Source organism: Rhipicephalus microplus, chromosome X (assembly GCF_043290135.1).
Source record: "Rhipicephalus microplus isolate Deutch F79 chromosome X, USDA_Rmic, whole genome shotgun sequence".
NCBI classification, from domain to species: Eukaryota; Metazoa; Arthropoda; class Arachnida; order Ixodida; family Ixodidae; genus Rhipicephalus; species Rhipicephalus microplus.
In genome coordinates, this window is record NC_134710.1 from 24,585,975 (window position 1) to 24,606,820 (window position 20,846).

Genomic DNA, 20,846 nt, shown 5'->3' on the forward strand with positions numbered 1-20,846 from the left:
TTTAGTAGCAGTAGTACAAATATAGGCTGAACGTCTTTGTAAGCAGGTATGGCGAAGTTCAGGGTAAAAAAACGGCTGAAACGAAAGTTCATTGGCAATCGACACACTGTGAATGCTCCGACCGTCGGCCATGTGGACGGGGATGTATCGGCGAGTGCTGCGAAGCTTGCGAACTTGGACGACAACTATGAAGTGCCTATGCCAGACCCTTTACTGCAGGGTAATAGAATTATTGACATGGAGATCCTTTCATCTGTTTTTGCAATGCTCGCTTGCCCGGAATGCAAGAACACCTCGCTGAGCCTGGAGGAGTGCTCCCAGCATGAAATATCCTTCTCATATGCTGTTGTGTGTGGTGCATGCGCATATCTACACTCATTTGAATCATCAAAGAAGACAGGAAGTTCTAGTGAGAACAACCTGCGTCTGGTATACGCAATGCGTCAGCTAGGCAAGGGGTATTCTGGAGCTGTGACACTGGCGAAAGTCATGAACATGCCGCCGCCGCCTTGGCATTCTGCCTACCAAAAGATATCTGCGAAGCTTTGTAAAGCTGCGGAGAATGTTTCATCTAAATCAATGATGAATGCCGCTACTGAAGTGCGTTGTGTTGTGCGAAGTACTGAATGTGGAGTGTCAGGTGACGGTACGTGGCAAAGGCGAGGGCATTCCTCATTGAATAGCTGCGTGTCTTTGATATCGATTGATACAGGGAAAATTATTGATGTAGAAGGCATGTCAAGCAAATGCAGGGCATGTCATTCAAAAAGCAAGTTGAGCCCCACAAGTGCTGAATTTCTGGAGTGGAAGGCAAACCATGCTCAGTGCCAAGCCAACTATACCGGTAGTGCTGGTGGTATGGAGGCAGTAGGGCTCTACCGTATGTTTGAGCGTGCAGAAAGAACTCGTGGTTTGAAATATGTAGACTTCTATGGAGATGGCGACTCCAAGAGCCATGCGGCCATAAAGGACATATATGGGCCAAATAGTGTGCGCAAACTTGAGTGTATCGGGCACGTGCAGAAGCGTGTAGGATGCCGCCTACGAACGCTCAAAAAGACTGCTCGCGGACTTGGAGGGAAAGGAAAATTAACAGATGTTCTAATTGACAGGCTGCAGAACTATTATGGTATTGCCATCAGAACAAATGTGGGAGACTTGCAGGCAATGAAGCAAGCCACATTAGCGAGCCTGTTCCATTGCAGTTCCACAGATAAACTCCAAGGCATGGTCTGTGCCCTTTTGGTCCTAAGAGTTGGTGCGGTTTTAACCGACGGAACGCACTGGGAAGTGGATACTACAAGCACAAGGGAGGCCTATCTAATGAGGTAATCAACAAAGTGAAGCCTGTGTACGCTGAACTTTGCACAGATGAGCTTTTGAAGAAGTGCCTGCACGAGAAAACCCAAAACGCCAACGAGTGCTTCAACGGTATGATTTCGCAACGGGTTTCCAAAGACGTTCACGTGAGCCTGCCCATCCTACTTTTTTGGTTTATACGATGCTGTGTGCCACTTCAATGATGGTAACAGAAGTGTACTGGCTATTTTGCAAGAAGCAGGCATCGAACCTGGCCACTACATTATTGTAGCATGCTACACTAGGGACCAGCACCGTGTAAGGAAGGCCCAGCGTCAGTCGACTGGCGAAGCAAAACAACACCGGAAGAAAAGACGGGCAGCAACAAAAGCTAAAAAAGAGCTCATGGCATCTAAGGAGGGCGCTACCTATGTGCCAGGGGGGTTTTAATTGTGTAGGGTGCCATCATCCTGTTGTACAAGCATTGAAAAACTTTAAACTCGTTTTGCTCAAAACTTGATTTTTTGCACTTTTTTGTTACGCCAGCAGTTGTAACTTCATGACCAATAAATCTTTTTTAATGAAACTTTGTATGTTCGTTCCTTTATTACTGAACTGTGCAACGAACTAGGATCAATAAAAACGATTGGTAAGTTTTTATGTAAAAATGCTTTAGCATTTTACATAAAAGCATTGAAGAGAAAAAACACCATTTTTTTGTTTTCCTTGGTATATTTACTGTAACTTGATTCCCAATAATCAAACGGCAAAGATCCTTGTTCATTCCACAGTACCATGAGTTGGCTACCTTTGTACCAAAAGCTTTATAATTCCGGCGCTCCGTTCTCAAGTTATGACTGTTCGAGTAAAGGCCAAGTTTGGGCAATGTTTTGTCAATAACAAATCCAATTCTGATTTTTTTCACCTTTTTCTGCATATGAACATCATTTAAAAAGATCCTTTATAAGCCCATTTTAAAATATTATCGTAAAAGTCAAAATTTAAAAAAAATTACAAAAAGGTGGTGACATACCTTAACAGGATCAATCCTATGTAATGTAAATTAATAAAGCAAATATCCCAAAGTAGCGTTCGAAAAATTTGTTAAAGATTATCCCTTCATAATCCAGCGTCCTCATATGTGGGCAAGACATGGTAGTGAAGTGCGACTACACAAGACAACGATCGCCTTAAAAATCTGAAATACTGGTATTATTCAAAATAGGCTTGTAGGAATATTCGTGCACTTCAAACATTCAAATGAAAATAAAATTATTCTAATTTGCTTAGATTCAAATTTAAATTATTAGAAATTTCAAAGTATTGTACATGAAGAAATATGTGCATAATATTCCGCATGTGACCCCCAACGTAAACATGGTTTCACTGCAGTGGAAAGGCGGTGTACCGTGAATACATCTTTTCATGGGGAGTCCACTCTGCCGCAAAGCCTCAGGTCAAGGTGAAACAAAATTTTACACTTTAATCAATTCGTATTTTTTTTCAGTTTAATAGCTTGTTATATCGGCTTGCATGCTCGTAGGTATAGTAAATTGCAAAATGTAATGTATTTTGCATCTTGTCACTTCCACTCTATAGAAAGCAAAACTCTGCTGCCCTCTTTCAGTTGTGTGTGTGTGTGTGTGTGTGTGTGTGTGTGTGTGTGTGTGTGTGTGTGTGTGTGTGTGTGTGTGTGTGTGTGTGTGTGTGTGTGTGTGTGTGTGTGTGTGTGTGTGTGTGTGTGTGTGTGTGTGTGTGTGCGTGTGTGTGTGTGCGTGTGTGTGCGTGTGCGTGTGCGTGTGCGTGTGTGTGTGCGTGCAGGTTGAGTCGTAACAAACATCTTCATTTTTTACGTGCTATATACTATTCGGATTCGATTTGCAATTATTCAACCAACTCGCTATTTGCTTAATTTGCTAGGAACCTAAATTTAATGTTCACGTAAGCTCTCTTTAGAGATTTATAAGCACATGTTTATGTGAGAAATGCTGTGAAAAATTTCCTGTAATTGCTAACATAAACTGGCACCGTTTTGATCTGAAGGGGCTGTGTAGGCAGATGTGGTCGAGTATGCCACATGAAAAAAGAAAGAAAAAATACCAGGGAGGAGAGGGGGTGGGCACGGGTCCGGTGGGCCACCACCTGTTTTGAAATGTGGGGTTTAACGTCCCAAAACCACCGTATGACCATGAGAGACGTTGTAGTGGAGGGCTTCAGAAATTTCTACCACCTGGGGATCTTTAACGTGCACCCAAATCTGAGCACACGGGCCTACAACATTTCCGCCTCCATCGGAAATGCAGCCGCCGCAGCCAGGATTCGATCCCATGCCCTGCGGGTCAGCAGCCGAGTACCTTAGCCACTACACTACCGCGGCGGGGCGGTGTGCCACCATCTGTCTACGCCCCTGTTCTTAAGCGATGCTGCTGATAAACACGTTCAAGCAGGGCTGTGGGTTAGCACGAGTGTCTAGAAGGATGAGGATGATGGAGATCAGAACGTATAGAAAATATGGATAAACACGTTGGTGAGGATAATGAAAAGGAATGACGAACATGTACAAGTAGATCTGTTAGCTCAAAGCCACTAGATTTTTCACCTAAAGAAATCCAGTGACTCTAGCATGGAAATGACCATGAATGAATTTGATGGTGATGAACACCAAGCTATGTTTATGCGCGGGATGACTGAAAGTGAACCATGTGTACCCGGTGTCCCAGCATTCACGGGAAGACACGTACGTACACTCCTCCTCGAAAGTTTGTGGACCACTAAGTATTAGATATGACTCTTAAGGGAGAGCCGTTTATACACTATATCTGCCAAATCAAAGCCCCGTGATCTAGAAAAGTAACAGTACTTTCCTTCGCACGTGCATTTCCTCCTCAATTCTTCTCGCATGCCTTCTGGCGCGCTGTGCTCAGCACCATTTTCAGCCTCGGCTCCAGTAGATGCGCCGCCGAATTCAGTGGAGGCACGTGACTTTTGGCACTTGCACGCACCAGTACATTCGAAAAATGGCGACAACAAGATAAAGAACACTAAAATAAACATTTATTAAATCACTTTATTCTGAAAGCCATGTAAATTGGGCATGCAAATTAAAAAATCGGCTTCTATGATGCAGATGTTTTCAGCCACATGATGACATGCTTCACGTTTGCACCATACTGTGAGCTCGAGGTTCATGTCTGTAAAGGGGGGCTTTCTGTGCTTCACAACAGGTGTGTGGGATAATAGTGTTCGAACTTAGCCGAGATGCTGGTTTCCCCCCCCCCCTGAATTGTTGAAAAATATTTTGCTCAAATTGATATTCAGTGAAATATAAGTAGAACATATAAAAAGCAGTTAAAGAAACTGTGTACCATCCTTCATCGCTTTTCTTTTCTGCATCCCAGTAGAAAGCGTATCGTCCGCAACGTCTAATTATAACCTTGCAGCAGTTTCTCTGGAAAGTAAGTAGACATTTTTAAACAAAATTTTTTCGATCTGCGTTCAGCCTTCTTCCAATAAGTCACGAGCATGTTACCTGCAAAATGTAAAACTTACAGTTAAGCCAAAATAAAACCGATAAAAACGTCGGGAAGGGGGAGATGAAAGCTTGCGCTGGAAAACAAGTCAACAGGGGTTGTGTCGAGCCGACCTTTTGACAAGTGGACTTGTCTTCCTCAAGGCTAGAAGAGAAATGATTTCTTTAGCTCTAGCGTGTGTACACTTCACACCCCGTTCACCATCCTAACTACGGAAAGGGAAGAGCAACATCGGATACGTGGCTGTGAGAGAGCCACTGTAAGGTATGCCCTCCATCTAGAAATTTCAAATCTATCATTGTCCACTTCTGACGACTGGTTTCACAACCGGAATTCGCTCCACCGCGGTGGTCTAGTGGCTAAGGTACTCGGCTGCCAACCCGCAGGTCGCGGGATCGAATCCCAGCTGTGGCGGCTGCATTTCTGATGGAGGTGGAAATGTTGTAAGCCCGTGTGCTCAGATTTGGGTGCATGTTAAAGAACCCCAGGTGGTCGAAATTTCCAGAGGGCTCCACTGCGGCGTTTCTCATAATCATATGGTGGTTTTGGGACATTAAACTCCACATATCTAAACAAGCGGAATTCAGCGACATGTGTACATCCTCACTTCCCACCGCTTCTTTTTGCGATTCATATGGACTCTCAGGCTGTCTTGCTTTGCTAAGTCAAGAACCACCTTCAATGCAGAAGTACGTTTCTCGACTGTCATCGGTGCTAATAATATAGTTGTATGCATTAGGCACGTGTCACAACAAAAAAGTCTGAATATTTTAAAATACTTATCCGCTCAAAGTGCTACAAGCATATTTTTGTCATTTTACTGCTACCGAGTTTTTAAAGCTCGGTTGGTGAACTAATAAAAAATTAGGAAGATCAAGGTATAAAGGGGGCATCTATAAACCCGAAAGTTTCTTGTTATTACTGCTATATTGAGTCGTAGCCTGCACACTGCGATAGCTTCAACTTTCTTCGTTACGCGCGCTGCACCGTTCTTGTCGATAGTTGCATCATGCAATTGTAATTATGTGGCTAAGGTGACAAAACTGTCATTTGATTAAGAGGCACGCCGTAGCTGAACACATGGGAATAATGTTGACAATCTTGGGTTCTTAAACGATTACGCGCCCGCCAAAATACTGCTGCTGTGGCCGGGATATTGCACTGTACAGCCAAAAGAAAACCACTGTCAGACTGTAAGAAGAAACCCTTTATTTACGAGCGCGCATACTGCAGCGAGCAGTAACATCGAGCGAAGTCGTCACCATTTTGTGGAATTATCAGTTCACGATCACTTCATCACTGCGGCACCTTTATGAACACTGTCTGATTTTCGCGTGTAGCTTTTTTTTTCGTTTTGCCTCTCGTGACTGGTTGATACCCTTCACGAAAAAATGACGTCGTGACAGCACGTAAATGACCGCTCTCTTTGACAAGAGATGCGGTGCGATTGTGCTCATATATAAATTGAAGGTAAACAAAGCTGGAGTAAGCGTTGCAGCGAAGCTGTAGTCCTGTGGTGTTCGCCACCTCGGGTTCGTAGCAAGCAGGAAGGTCCATCGATGAACCTGAATCAGTGGCCTCACCGTCAACACAGGGTGCTGCAGTTTTCTTGGAGATGGTAGATTCGACCGCCGAGTGCTTCCGCTTTATCGGAGCTCTTGGATGCGGTGCTTTCTTCAATAAGTTGGTTGGAGCGTTGAGAAGTAACATTAGGGAGTTTTAGTTCTGGGTACGCATTCTCTTGGGGCGTTGCGGGCTTGGGAGCGCGCGGCGTTGGGTGCCCACCCCATACCCAACCGGAATGCCTTTTAGTTGGCGCCACGATGGCACGCACGCAAACGCAAGCCGTACGAAGGTCACACTAGGGTGCCTTGATGCCCGCGCGCTCCGCTGAGGGTGAGGACAGCCGCGTCGTCTGCTACGACCGCCGCCATTGCGCCTCCCCACCACAACTCGACCGTATGCGAAGCCCGCTACGCAACGCTCGTGTGGTGCCCTGATACGCCCGGAAACATGTGCAAGCTAGTGAGCTTTTCTTCTTATTGAAGCTTGGACATCTTTTAGAGTTAATTTTGCCTGAATGCATGCAGGGAGCGCATATTTCATGTAAGCTGACGGCTTGTGCATGATTTATACGCTAGAGGCAGACGCTGACTCTTTCACGTTGAAAACAAATCCCTACGCCGGTTACCACAGAGGGGATTCTAAATCTATATCGGAGGTGTCTTTTATATGCTTTCTTTGTTAGTGTTAATTATTATCTGAGGCTTTTACGTTCTAAAATGACGCCTGATTGCAAGACTGGAGCAATTTTGACAATCAGTTTTTTTTGCCTGCACTGACACAGTACATGGGTGTCCTCTGGTGTTTTACGTTATTCAGAATGAGACCGCCGTGGCCTAGATAGAAAGCGTGAGCCTCGCGTCAGCAACCGAGCACCGTGCCCACGGTACCACTAAGGCGGACGCCTTTCTTATTGCATTAACTATTTCTCCGCGATCTTCTCATCGCACAACTTGACTAGTTTTTTTGTTTTTTTTTTGCGACATAGCGTGTTTATTCTACACAGCGGTGCCCCGGGCCGTCTTGTCTTTATGCATTTTCTTTGTATGGACGCTTCGCGAGTACAGTTTGCATAAGCACTTGATGATCCCTGATAGCTCACAGTATTAATAAATAAATTATAATAATATTGCGTGCTGAAAGAGTTTAAATACTGACTGTGTGTGTGTGTGCGTGTGTACACGCCTGCCGTTTCCCCTATTATCATCCAGAGTAGAAATAATTTATTTTTGTGCATTATTGCAGCGCTGCCAGAAGCAATTCAAATTATACGCTCCATGGCAGAATTCACTGAGTACTGTCACTAGTTGCTTCGCAGTGGTCGTAAATGATTAAAAAAACATCAATTGCGTAATTATTTGAGACAAGATGAAAACAAAACTTGAAGTACAGGAACAATGAAAAAAATTTGAACTGCACACATTCTTACAAGGGTCATCACACCAGCATAGAAGGTGTACCTAAACCGAGGAAAATATCGTAGAAAGAAAGAACCTGTGTGGCTTTGTAATGGTTTGGGCGCTCTAACGGTCGGTAATCGAATTCCGGCCGCAGTGGCCCCACTTCGATGGAGATGAAATTCCGGAGTTCTTAAACTTAGGTGCAAGTTACATAAAAACACCTGTTCGAAATTTCCGAAGTCCTCCAATGTATACCGCGTCTCTCGTGATCATATGGTGATTCCGTAACGTACACACACTCTTCAAACTTCATTGGGTACGACACCACCGCTGCGCAAAGCTTTATTCCCACAAATGAATATTACGAAAAAAAACAAGGATATCATCTGCAAAGAAACACGTGTATTATATATTTAATGATAAAGTTCTCATCGCACATAGTGAAACCAAGGATGAAGGGCAGATACAGTACCAACCAAGAGCAGCAAGCAATGTTTACGAAGTGAAATACGGGATTCATGCACACGAGAATCAAGCATACAGCCGTCAGCGTCTCTGTTGCTTACACGAAATTGGTGCCGGTACAAATTATGCATGCGGAATACCGGCTGGAAACTTACGCTGTGAATGGATGATCTGTTTGTCGGATGCCACTTGTCAGGTTTGATTTTCACTGTTGAAAAGGCCTTCATTTCGGGTCTCTTACGAAACGATACAGCTTCCAGAGTTTTTGCAATGTTTAGTGCCCTGCGGCACGCAATACCCACTACGGTGACGGTAGCGAGCGCATTAAACCAGAGAAAAGCGAGCGCTAGCACAATTATTCGGGCACAGCGAACACGCAGAAGTGACTGAGTGGAGTCAAAATGGCGGCCATGCCACCGCTAAGGCCGAGGAGGCGGCACCTGCCCTTACAAAGGCTGACACCACTCTAAGCGGGGGCGCGCGCATCGAGGCACTCTAGGTCACACGCGCTCGCAGCGCCATAGCGTCTTGTCACGTAAGTATTATTTAAGTATTTTTATGATTTAAAATGTTAAATAAACATACATAGTGATCAGGACACTTTTTTATTGTGTACAGTATCCTGGTATACGCAAAAAAGTGAAAAATACAAGGTTACTGTAACGACAGCGTCGACATCTTGTGACACTTCATGCAACCACAGTCATGAACATGTTAGCTTACGCGTAATGTTTTTGAGGTGAAAATGAATAAAAAAATTACTCAATTGTAATATTGTTGCTGCGCAGTTTTGTACCAGATATACAATGCACAATGTTTCTGCAATAACAATGTTGTGGTTGTCTGTTTCACAATGGCCACGCTAGATGGCGTCACATGTTCAGCTGGTGGGGGGGGGGGGGTGCTGGCATATTTTTAGTTTCTATATTCCAGGCCATGCTAGCTTTAGAAATCTGGCTGAAACCGTGTAATCGCTATAAGTGCTCGCACTTTGGCTTATTTTAACTCGACGGCTAGAGTGTCCACAGTGCGGACACCGTGATTTCTTGCGAAGGTGAACCTTACAAGGCGGCCGATCCATGCTGTCCGAGATTTAGCGCCTTTGTGCCATGCTATTTGTATAGTGGCTAGTCACTATAATATTTGCGCTTAAAACTTAAAAGTCAAAGTGATGGCTCTGGCCCGCCTCGGCGTCGCTCGCCGTGAAGGTAACATGATGCGCGAGCATGTGCGCCGGGGCAGCTTATCTCCGCTAGGAGGCCAATGGTGGCAGCGTTGTTTGTGGCCGCGCTGACGCATGGCCCCATCGCCCCAGCCACGGAGGAAGGAAAGGTAAGGAGAGGCCCTGACGTCACTCGTTGAGAAGCCGCGGTGAAGCCGGAAGTCGGCCATATTGACTAGGCAAATTCTCCTCTTTACATATGAATGCGAAGCAGATAGCACGACTCTCGCTCCAGCCGGGAAAGCACGTGGGCTGCGCAGCGCGTGTCGTGACGATCCGAAACTAATGGAACGGGGCTCATCACTCTGAGCCTGCGGGACACCTTGTTATGCCTGCGAGTCCACAGCGAACGGCCGTGCCTCTGAAAAAGGCAATCTGTGTCAAGGCCAGCCCGCCTGACACGAACAACTCAACGGCGTCAACAGGCGGACGGCGCCTTTCTGGCGTGCACGTGCAGTGAGTCATCCCAGCAAGCGAGCCCGTCGAGTAAACAACCGGCGTCTTCATGTCTGGGGGTCTGACGCATTGCGCGGCGACCCCATTGGAGAAGTCTGCCCTGACGACCAGCGGCGCTTCTGGTTGGACATTTGAGTTGGACCCGGTGCATATAAAAGAAGCCCTGCGGCGCGTCGCGATCGGCGGTCCTAGGGAAAGCTGACATGTGTGTCAGAGCGGACCCGTTTGAGAGCAGACCTATGTGTTAGAGAGGAGAGCTCGGCTCTTCGAGTCTCTGTCGGCCCCAGTGCCGAATTTGTAACGCCTCTGTATATATGCTGTACATAAACCTTGTTTAAACTCACCGTCGTCTCGTCCGCTCGTCTATCAGCTTTGCGCAGAAGCAGTCGCGAGCTGAGAAACCTACGCTACCAAACGGCAGGTGACCTTTCCTGCGGAGTTCGAACCAGTGGCGCCTTCGGGACCGTGTTGGGGTCGCCGTCTTTCGAAACAGTGGTTGCAGCGGTGAGATTTCGAGGCACCCTTCGTAACATCGTCAGAGGTGCGCTTCGCAACATGGTGGCATCGGTGGCAGCCACGGAGGCAGCGATCGCAACAGTGGTGGCAGCGGTGGGATCGGCCCACGTCGCAACAGTGGTTGGCAGCTGCGGGATCGGCCGGCGTCAGCGACATCGATGCGGTGAGTGCCTGATGTTTTCCCCTCAGTTCACCAGACTACTCTAGCTCAGGTTGTAGTAGTTTAGAGAAGGGCTGTGTGAAGCATTGAAGTGAGCTTTGATAGTTTCAAGCCAAGTCCAAGCGCTTTGAAACCAAAGTTAATGCAGAGGGGGTAAACACGGGAGTGTGAAAAATTGCTTGCGCGTCTTGCTAGTAGGCTTATAGTGTGTACGGCAAGTAGATTCTTAACAGGGGCAAACAGCAAGAGGCTAGTGTGAACGATGGAGAACCTTAAAGTGAAGGAACTCATCGAAATTTGTGAGGAGCTCGGCATTACTCTGGGCCGTGCGAAACGAAAGCAAGCGATCCTTGAGATCATGAAGCATGAGGGAGTGTCGGCTGAGGAAGTCGATGAGGCCTGGGTGGATATAAAAGCACGCCGCGAGGAGGCTGAAAGGCGAGAAGCTCGCGAACGTGAGGAGGCTGAAAGGCGACAAGCTCGTGAAGAAGCTGAAAGGCGCGAAGCTCGCGAACGTGAAGAAGCTGACAGGCGCGAACGTCGCGAGCGCGAGGAGGCCGAGAGACAGGAGCGTCTCGAGTTGAAACAAATAGAATTGGCAATCCTACAGTGTTTGCAGGCGCCTAGCGTGGCTTCTCCGACGATTAAGGTCAGCGGTTTTAGAATTCGGGACCAACTGCCACCGTTCGTAGTAGGCGAGGACATGGCGAAGTATCTCGTCAAGTTTGAACACGTCTGTGAGCGAAACGCTTTGGAGCGGTCTCTTTGGGAGCGGAACCTGTTAGCTCTTCTTCCCGGCGAAGTGTCCGACGCGATAACTTGCTTGTCGAGGGAAGCGTTTGAGAGCTATGACGAGGTTAAGGAAGTGCTCTTAAGACGTTATAAGTTGTCACCCGAGGCTTTCAGGCAAAGGTTCCGGTATGCTAAAAAGGGGAATGAGTCACACGTTGACTTCGCGTTTCGTCCTAAAGCCGATTTAATTGAGTGGCTCAACGGCGAAGGTAACTATGATGACCGCGATAAAATGTGGAATGCGTTGCATTGGAGCAATTGTACCGCTGCATCGAGGAGGATGTCAAACTTTGGCTGCAGGAGAGACTTGGTAAAGTACAGCTAAACAAGGCAGCAGAGTTAGCTGAGGAGTATTATACTCGCCGAAAATTGCATAGCAGGGCAGTGCGCGTTGAAAAGGACGAAAAGAAAGAGGGCTTTTCAAAGAAACCTGATCAACGGAAACTCGCTCCGCACCGTAATTTCAAGAAGGACCCGTCTCTTACGAATGACACTGTAGGGGAAGGGCAAACGGAAGCGGAGAAATCGAGTGAGGTTTCTACCACACGGGCGTTTGAATCACGGAAGCCGCTAATCTGCTACAACTGCAAAAAGGAAGGGCACATCGTGATAAACTGTCAGCAAAAGTTTGCAGCTATCCTAGAATCGGAAAACAAGTGGAAGCCACTAATCTGCTACAACTGCAAAAAGGAAGGACACTTCGCGATAAACTGTCAGGAAAAGTTTGCTTTCGCAACAATCCGAGAATCAGAAAAAAACATGCGGTTGTTGGAGCCGTATTTCCAAGAAATTAGGGTGAATGAGAAAACGTGCCGAGCACTTCGAGACTCAGCGGAAACCATGGACGTTGTCCATCCTTCATTGGTGTCTCCGGATGACTTCACAGGAGAACGCGCGTGAATCAGGCAAGTCGCCGAGGAGCAGAGTGCTTGCCTACCAATAGCTACGGTTGTCATTGAAGGCCCGTTCGGTAAGCTTCGCACCGAAGCGGCTGTGTCTGCCGCGCTAAACGGTCGTTTTCCTTATCTTTTCTCCAACAACTCAGAGCAGCTTCTCAAAGAGCAGGGCAAATCGTTCTTCCCCAACTTAGCGTGCATGGCCCTCACGCGATCGCAAGCGCGGAAGCTTTCGCGGAAGCTTGACCTTGTTCAATGTGGTGAACTCTCAAGTGACCTTGTCGGCGGGTCGACGGAACCCCAGAAAGGAAATTTTCCGCGCGAGTCATGTGAGCAGTCACGCGAGCGGCCCGTCGCCGAAGCGACCGGCGCGGTATGCGTAGGGGGAGACGACATGGCGCCATTGAGTCAGAGCGAGAGGGTTGCAACGCTCTCGCCTGTAGCGGAAAGCTGGAGCGAGCTGCCGAGAGTTGATCGAGAGACGCTCATTCGAGAGCAGCGTGAGGACCTCACGATTAAAGCGCTAGTGGAAAGCCACAAAAACGTGGCACAAGTGCTGTCGAAAGAGCACTATGAGAAATCGTTGAAGAAGCGTGCTTTTGAAGTAGGAAGTCAGGTAATGCTGCTGCAGCTGTCCAAAAGGAACAAGCTTGAGGTTCATTGGGAAGGGCCCGCCAAAGTAACATCAAAGCTTTCTGACCCCAATTATGAAGTGAAATTGGGAAGGCGGCCGAACAAAATTTACCACAGTAACTCGAAAGCAGTCGTTAATCTGCATTTGAATGCTTCAGAGGAAGAGGGAGCAGAAATTTGGAGTTCTAGTGATATAATCGAAAGGGGATCGGAGGTAACCTTGGAGCAGTTGAACCTAGAGCCTAGGTTAAGTGAAGTCCAAAAGGAGGACCCGAGAAAGATTGTTTCCAAGATTGGAGACGTGTGTTCGGACCGTCCCGGAGACACGACGGTGATCGGACACGATATAGAGCTAACTTGTGAGGAGCCGATCCCTAGCAAACCGTATCGCTGTTCCCCTCTGCAACGTCGCAAGTACGAGCAGCTGTTGGTACCGCATAGGTATCGTCGCCTTAAAGTGGCCGAGTGGCCGGTTACTGAGATGGAGCAGGATACTCCGACAGCGCAACTTTGACGTTCGCTAAAAAAAAGGAAAGCTAAACGCTAATGCAGATGCATTGAGCAGTGCGTTCTAGCTAGTACCTTCTCAACCTTTCGGTTTCTCGCTGGCGATTCGGGGCAAAATTTTGACCTCATCACGACCTTAGCTGAGCGCTCTCATCCAGAGTGAGCTCAAGGAGTCAACTTTATGTTGTATTCTAATTCGTTACGTTGTTGTACGTGAAAAAAATTTGAGTTGTCATATTAAGGGTCTTTTGTCCCACATGTGCCTCTTGATGTAGAGGGAACAAAATTCCGATAGACACTTAGCTAGGTATATGTTGTACTATACTTTGTCTGGTGTTCTGTCGGGTGACCGAGAACACTTGCTTGTGTCGTGTGTTGTCTGTTGTCGATCCGTTCTTGACAAGTTGCAAAACCATCGACAAGTGCTGAAACCAAGGATCGTCAGAGACGAGCGAAGCTGGTTGGCAAGTTGTGGCGACAAGCCAGTGGAGCTGGGATCCGTCGTCAAGAATGGGATGTGTTCCCGGAACAGAGTCTGGAGCTGCATTCTCCCCATGGCCCTGGAGGCGAACCTGGAGGGACCTGGCGAACGAGCGCGCCTGTCATCCGAGCCCCGTGGAAGCAGCTCGTCTTTTCGGCGCATTGTCTAGCGGCGGGGGTGCTGTTATGCCTGCGAGTCCACAGCAAACGGCCGTGCCTCTGCAAAAGGCAATCTGTGTCAAGGCCAGCCCGCCTGACACGAACAACTCAACGGCGTCAACAGGCGGACGGCGCCTATCTGGCGTGCACGTGCAGTGAGTCATCCCAGCAAGCGAGCCCGTCGAGTAAACAACGGGCGTCTTCATGTCTAGGGGTCTGACGCATTGCGCGGCGACCCCATTGGAGGAGTCTGCCCTGACGACCAGCGGCGCTTCTGGTTGGACATTTGAGTTGGACCCGGTGCATATAAAAGAAGCCCTGCGGCGCGTCGCGATCGGCGGTCCTAGGGAAAGCTGACATGTGTGTCAGAGCGGACCCGTTTGAGAGCAGACCTATGTGTTAGAGAGGAGAACTCGGCTCTTCGAGTCTCTGTCGGCCCCAGTGCCGAACTTGTAACGCCTCTGTATATATGCTGTACATAAACCTTGTTTAAACTCACCGTCGTCTCGTCCGCTCGTCTATCAGCTTTGCGCATAAGCAGTCGCGAGCTGAGAAACCTACGCTACCAAACGGCAGGTGACCTTTCCTGCGGAGTTCGAAGCAGTGGCGCCTTCGGGACCGTGTTGGCGTCGCCGTCTTTCGAAACAGTGGTTGCAGCGGTGAGATTTTGAGGCGCCCTTCGTAACGTCGTCAGAGGTGCGCTTCGCAACATGGTGGCATCGGTGGCAGCCACGGAGGCAGCGATCGCAACAACCTTCAGCGAAATCGTTTCGTCCGAGTAATAACAGGGAGTAACAGCTCGCCGACAACGAAGCAATTACGAGAGAACGCGCGCTAGATGCACTGATAACGGCGAGTGCTTTCACGTCATTAATTCAGCAACTGTACAGACAACACGGTCGGTCGTGCGCCTTCTACGGTTGCATTCCGCCACGCGGCCGAAGCAGCGTCTTGCCACTGTGTCCGTGTTCCGCGTGAAACTCACCGGCGTCAGCATTCTGCGACCGTGGCGACTTTGAGCACGGTGCTAGTGACAGTTGAACGCCGTCGCTGTTACGTTGAGATTACATGCAATGCTGGTGGAGAGTGTACCAAGCGGAACAGAAAAGTTGTTTTAATACGCACATGCAAGCTGTTACAGTACACACACAACACGAAACTACGTATGTGCACATTGTCCTCATGGCGTCTTGCTGGGCTCAACAGCGTCGTCCGTTGTCACAAGCAGGAGCACTGCTCAACCGTCACTGACCTGCAAGGCATTCGTCGTCATTCAGCTTCGTCATGGTGCCCAACGCAATTTCGCTGAACACTAACAGCTTCATCCGCGTCATCCGCCGCACGACACATGGATATGCACTTGTTCTACGCACTGTTGAAACCCCGTGATGGACAAAGGGATTTGTAAACGTTGCTAAGAGTAATGTAACTGCCAGTAGAACACTGCGTAACCAATAACGCGGCGCAGTGCACAGATATTGTCCGCCACGGCTCAGCACGAGACCTGGGAGGCATAAGTATAAAAGGACTGATTCGGAGTATAAAAGGACTGATTCGGTTACCGAGATGTTATAATTAAGCGGTTTGGAATTAGACGACAAAAGCAGCGCCTAAAAGTATTTTTTCAGATATTGCATGGTCAAATAAAAATAGATAGAACAATTTACGTACACCCCCCGCATACGCTCAGCAGCCGGATCAATCATGACACGGCAGTTCGCCCCTTCAGTGCTCGCACGGACGTCTTTCGCAAATCTTTTTTCCCTGATGGTATAGAAGCGTGGAACAAATTGCCGCGACATATAGTTGAAAATTCTGACGCTAAAAAATTCGAATGTGCTCTTGATGTTTACTTTGCCGAGCAATGAATATGCTATTGTGTTATTGTTCAAAGTTGCTGAAAATATCAATGTCTGTATTTACTTTCCATATCCTATGCTTCCCTCTCTGTAATGACCCTCAAGTGAGGGTTGGCAGTAAAAATAAATAAATAAATTAAATTAAATTAAACGCGCGAATTGTGAGCAGAATGCGGCCGCGATCAACGATTCTACACGTAGCCGCACAACGATTAGCCGGCGCACCACAAGTTCCAAGAAACAATCCCACCTTCTTTCCGGGCCTTTCGGGCCTTCGCGTGACGCACCGTGCCACATGAGGCGGGCCGAACCAAATATGCCATGATTGGTCGAACAAGAGCCTGTCACTTCCGGTCAGTCTGTGAGCAGCTGTCCGCGTTGCTTGTTGTTGTTCGTCGTGTTGGCCGCATGCGTTCAGCACGTGCGGGGCACGGCGTGTCCCCGTACGGGTCCATCGCGTTGGCGATCCTTTGAAGGTTACACGGCAGCCACGGTTCACCAACAAGCACGCACTTTTAACGCAATTGACGTAGCCTACGGCCGGAGTCGCGGCAACCGGACGTAGACTGTGTTTCAAAGCAGCTCGTCAGCGATGGCGTATGCCAGGCGACTTTGGGAGGGGCGTGGAAGCTCAGGAGAGAGCGAAAGGTGTGGTCGTCACGGTACAGTGGCTGTAGTCACGATTTCAATAATCAAACGCGTCTAACTCTGCTATTACTGCACCATTTCGAAAAATTCTGACAGCTCCGTGTTCGTCGTAAACTCATGCACAATTTCCCCATCACAACTTAATTTCCGGGTGGTTTACGGGCTCTTTAAGGGGACAGGGTGCGCAAAAATAGTGAACGAAATCTTTTTTTTTTGTTTTTGTGCAATTTGAAATATGCAGCCTTTTCTGAACCAGAACCAGCCATTTGTATGTTCTAGCGCGACTTTTTTCTGTCTAAAAATTACATATTTCGAAACTTATGCGGCGGCCTGCTTCACCCCTCTTAGGTGCACTTAACCTTAGTGCACACGTGGGCAGCTAAAATGCGCCACAATGACTGGCACTAATTATTTGACAAGTTTAGTGGGAATGATATTTGGTCTGGCAACAAGTGCTTCATCTGCCGAGTCAATGTTTAGCCACAAGAAAAACTACTTTGCGGCCGTTTTTTTTTTGCACGTGTTGTTTTTCATCATCATCATCATCATCAATCAATCTTTATTTTTGAATAGTATGGTCACATCGTTAAGGATATGCAGAAGAGGGTCCCAAGGTCAGAAAAACCGTACCGGGACCCTCTGTACATGATCATTAGGTAAGGATTACAAAATATGCACGAAAATGGAAAAAGTAAAAGAAATATCAAGTCAACCTAAAAACAAGTGTACAATAGTTATACAGAAAGAATACTACGATAACGATAATCGGAGACATCTACATTCTTACACGTACAGAACTGTTTTCTAATTGTATAAATGCTGATATTAAATATACATACACATACATATAAGTATATACACATATCTATATACACATATATATTCATACCAAAAGTGAAAGCATGTAAAGAGATACACCATGAACAATAACAATGTATTTCACGTAATGTTCATATGTAAGTATAGAGGAAAGAAAAAAAGCACAAAAAACAGTACATGCTATGAATAAGTTATGATTATTGGTTCAAGAAATGAGCTTTGAGTGTTCTTTTTAATAGAGAAAGAGATGACGATGTTTTGATGGGGTGAGGAAGAGAATTCCATATTTTGATACCACAGAATGATGCTGTCATTTTGCCATAATTAGTACAAGCTTTAGGCAGCAAGAAGTTATTTTTTTAGCAAAGCGAGTAGGGTTATTATTCTTCAAGGAATCCAAGGAAATGAACTCGTGGATGAGATCTTTATTAATTAACCTGAAAAGCAAGGTAATTAAGTTAAATGCAAATAAATCATTAGTGGTGAGCACGTTATTCTCCATGCGTACGATATTAATATTATCGCGACTAAAGTTAGAAATAATGCGCAGAGCTTGATTTTGTATATGTTGAATAGAAGAGAAATGACACTGATATGTGTTGCCATAGGCAGCAATACCGTAATTTATATGACTATGAATGAATGCGTGATAAAGTGAAAGGAGAGCAGAAGTAGACAGACAATGTCTAGCTTTTATTAGTGCTCTTATGCCGAAAGAAGTTCTTTTCCTAACTTGTGATATATGATTGTGAAATTTTAGTTGTTCATCGAGATAGACACCGAGAAATGAAACGCAGTCGCTAGTCGAAATGAAGTGGGAGTCGAGGGTTACCTGAGGTGAAAATTGAAGTCGTCTTTGAGGAGAACGGAAAACTATGAATTTAGTTTTGTTTGGATTTAAAATCAAGTGATTATTCTGACACCAAGTGACAATATTAGCTAAGGCAGTGTTTAATTTATTAGTTAACGTTGTTATAGATACATCCGAGTCTGAGATAGTAGTGTCATCAGCGTATAACATGCATTGTGAGGGTGAAGCGTGTAGAGGAAGATCATTAATATATAGGATGAATAATAATGGTCCCAAGATTGAACCCTGTGGCACCCCCTGATTAATTGTTTTAGTGTCTGAAAACTTGTCAGATAAATAAACTGTTTGCTTTCTGTCACACAAGTAGTTTTTCAGAAGGATTAACGCTGGCCCTGTTATTCCATAGGCTTCTAATTTTTTTAGTAACGTACTGTGATTACTTTTATCAAAAGCCTTTGAAAAATCTAAGAATACGGATTCAACAATGAGTCCTTTGTCTATGGAACTTTTAATGTAGTCTGTTAATGAGATTACCGCCAAGTCGGTTGAACTACCAGAACGGAAACCGAATCGGCGGTCGTTCAAGATATTAAATTTTTTTAGGCAGCTATTCAGGCGACTACCGAATAGTTTCTCAAATATTTTGCTGACGGATGATAAGATAGAAATAGGTCGGTAATTAGAAATAATTGACCTATCACCTTTCTTAAAAATGGGTATGACTTTTGTGTTCTTAAGGGTGCGTGGAAAAATTCCAGTTTTAAAGATGCTGTTAATTATGCTGGCCAGCGTTGGAGAGATTAACTGGCCTACCATTTTTAGGTGACGTGCATGAATGTCATCTAATCCAGGATAGGTATCTTTAAGGCTCTTAATAGTGGTGAAAACTTCTTCTGATGTTACAGGGAAAAGAAAAAACGAAAAATTAACTCGACTCATGCTACATTCAGCGCCCGTGTGATCCTGATTGTAAATTTCAAAAAAGAAGTCACTGAAAGCATTAGCTATTTCAAGCGCGTCATCGTACGTACAGTCATTATACATAATTTTTGAGATTGAAGTGTGACACGTTGTTCTGTTTAGGAATGTATTGAGCAACTCCCATTTTCTTTTAGAATTGTTCTGGCGACTTATAAATTCTTTTTCGTAATAACTTTTCTTAGCCTTTTTGAGCAAAGAATTTAAGATGTTGCAGTACTTTTTGTATCTTGATGCCAATTTTAGATTGAAAGGTCGCTTCTTTGTTTTTTGTATAAGTTTTCTTTTTTACGCATGCTTTTAAGAAGACCCTTGGTTATCCAAGGACATCGAGGTGAATTGTAACGCCGTTTACATTTGCTAATAATTGTATTCCGAGACACGGCTTCTCGAAAAAAATCGCAGAAACTTTCGAGTGCACATTCAGGATCTTGCACCTGATCAACTTCAGACCAATTGATATTACTCGTGTCTTCTATAAAGCTGCTCTTATCGAATACTTTGGCTAAGTATCGTGTACTGTCCAAGCTGGCCGACGAGTTAAAGATGATGAAAATAGGATAATGATCGCTAATATCAGTTTTAATCACCCCCGAGATAGGTGCAGGAGTGATGTTAGTTAATGCGTGGTCTAGAAGCGTTTCTCTTCCATAAAGAGTGCATCTTGTTGGCGACGTTATGAGTTGCTCGTAACCAAATCCACTAAAGCAATCAGTATAATTTACACACAGCCTGTTGTCGATATCTAACAAAATGATATTGATATCACCCACTATGAGAACGTGTTTATTTTCTGCAGCTAATATGTTGAAAATGCGATCGAGGTTAATCATAAATTCAGATGAACATGATGATGGCGAACGGTATATACAGCCCAAAACAAATTTTTTTGAATCAACGGACAAAAAGGAATGATCAAGTTCAATCCATACCGACTCACACTGCGCAATAGGTATACTAATGTCGCGCCTTCTAGTGTAGGGGATTTTATCGGAAATAAATATACCTGATCCTCCATGACAATCATTTGAGCGGTGACAGTATTCTGATTGATAAGACGGAAATCCAAACATGTTAGTATCAGCTTGACAAAGCCAGGTTTCGGTTATGCATATGAAAGAAAATGGAACAGAAAGGGGTAAGAAAGCTACTAATATTATCGTGATTACGCCGAAGGCTTCTTGCGTTCAAGTGAACCAGGCAAGGATTGTTGTCAGATATCAAAGATCGTAAATTAGTGGGCGACAGAGAAGCCATGTTTCCCATATATGTCGCATTTCATGGTCGTAATCAGAAAAGGAAATCTGTGTGAAAATGCGCAGATCTGAGTCTGCGAGAATGCGAAACACCCTGCTGTCGTTAGTCTTTCGCGCCTTTATCTGGCAGTTTTCTGTCCACAGAAAGGACCACCTTTTTTGTTTCTTCAACGCAAGAGCCCTAGAAAACAACTTTTTGTTCTCGAGAGTCAAGTGATCGTTTACATACACGGCCCGATCAGTCGCATTACCGAAGCCGATCTGGGATGTGTGAATCCGAGCCTTTCGCGCCTTCTTAACAAATTCATTTTTCTTCTCCCGACAAACAAAACGTGCAATGATATTTTTTTCGCCAGATTTTGCAGCAACACGGTGAACACAATCAATGTCATCAGTC

General features: G+C 45.9%; 1 protein-coding gene across 3 annotated transcripts in view; it reads left to right on the top strand.

Annotated features, from left to right (window-relative positions):
• The window catches only part of LOC142777500 (uncharacterized), a 116,469-nt gene that overhangs the window by 28,797 nt on the left and 66,826 nt on the right, over nucleotides 1–20,846 (top strand). The window contains exon 2 of one of the 3 annotated variants that reach the window (XM_075881983.1): nucleotides 2,692–2,761. The exons of the other annotated variants lie outside the window; for them this stretch is intronic. Coding sequence (XP_075738098.1) covers nucleotides 2,725–2,761 — 37 coding nt within the window. The 5' untranslated portion in view covers nucleotides 2,692–2,724. The remainder of the gene's footprint in view (nucleotides 1–2,691; nucleotides 2,762–20,846) is intronic. 3 annotated transcript variants of the gene reach the window in all.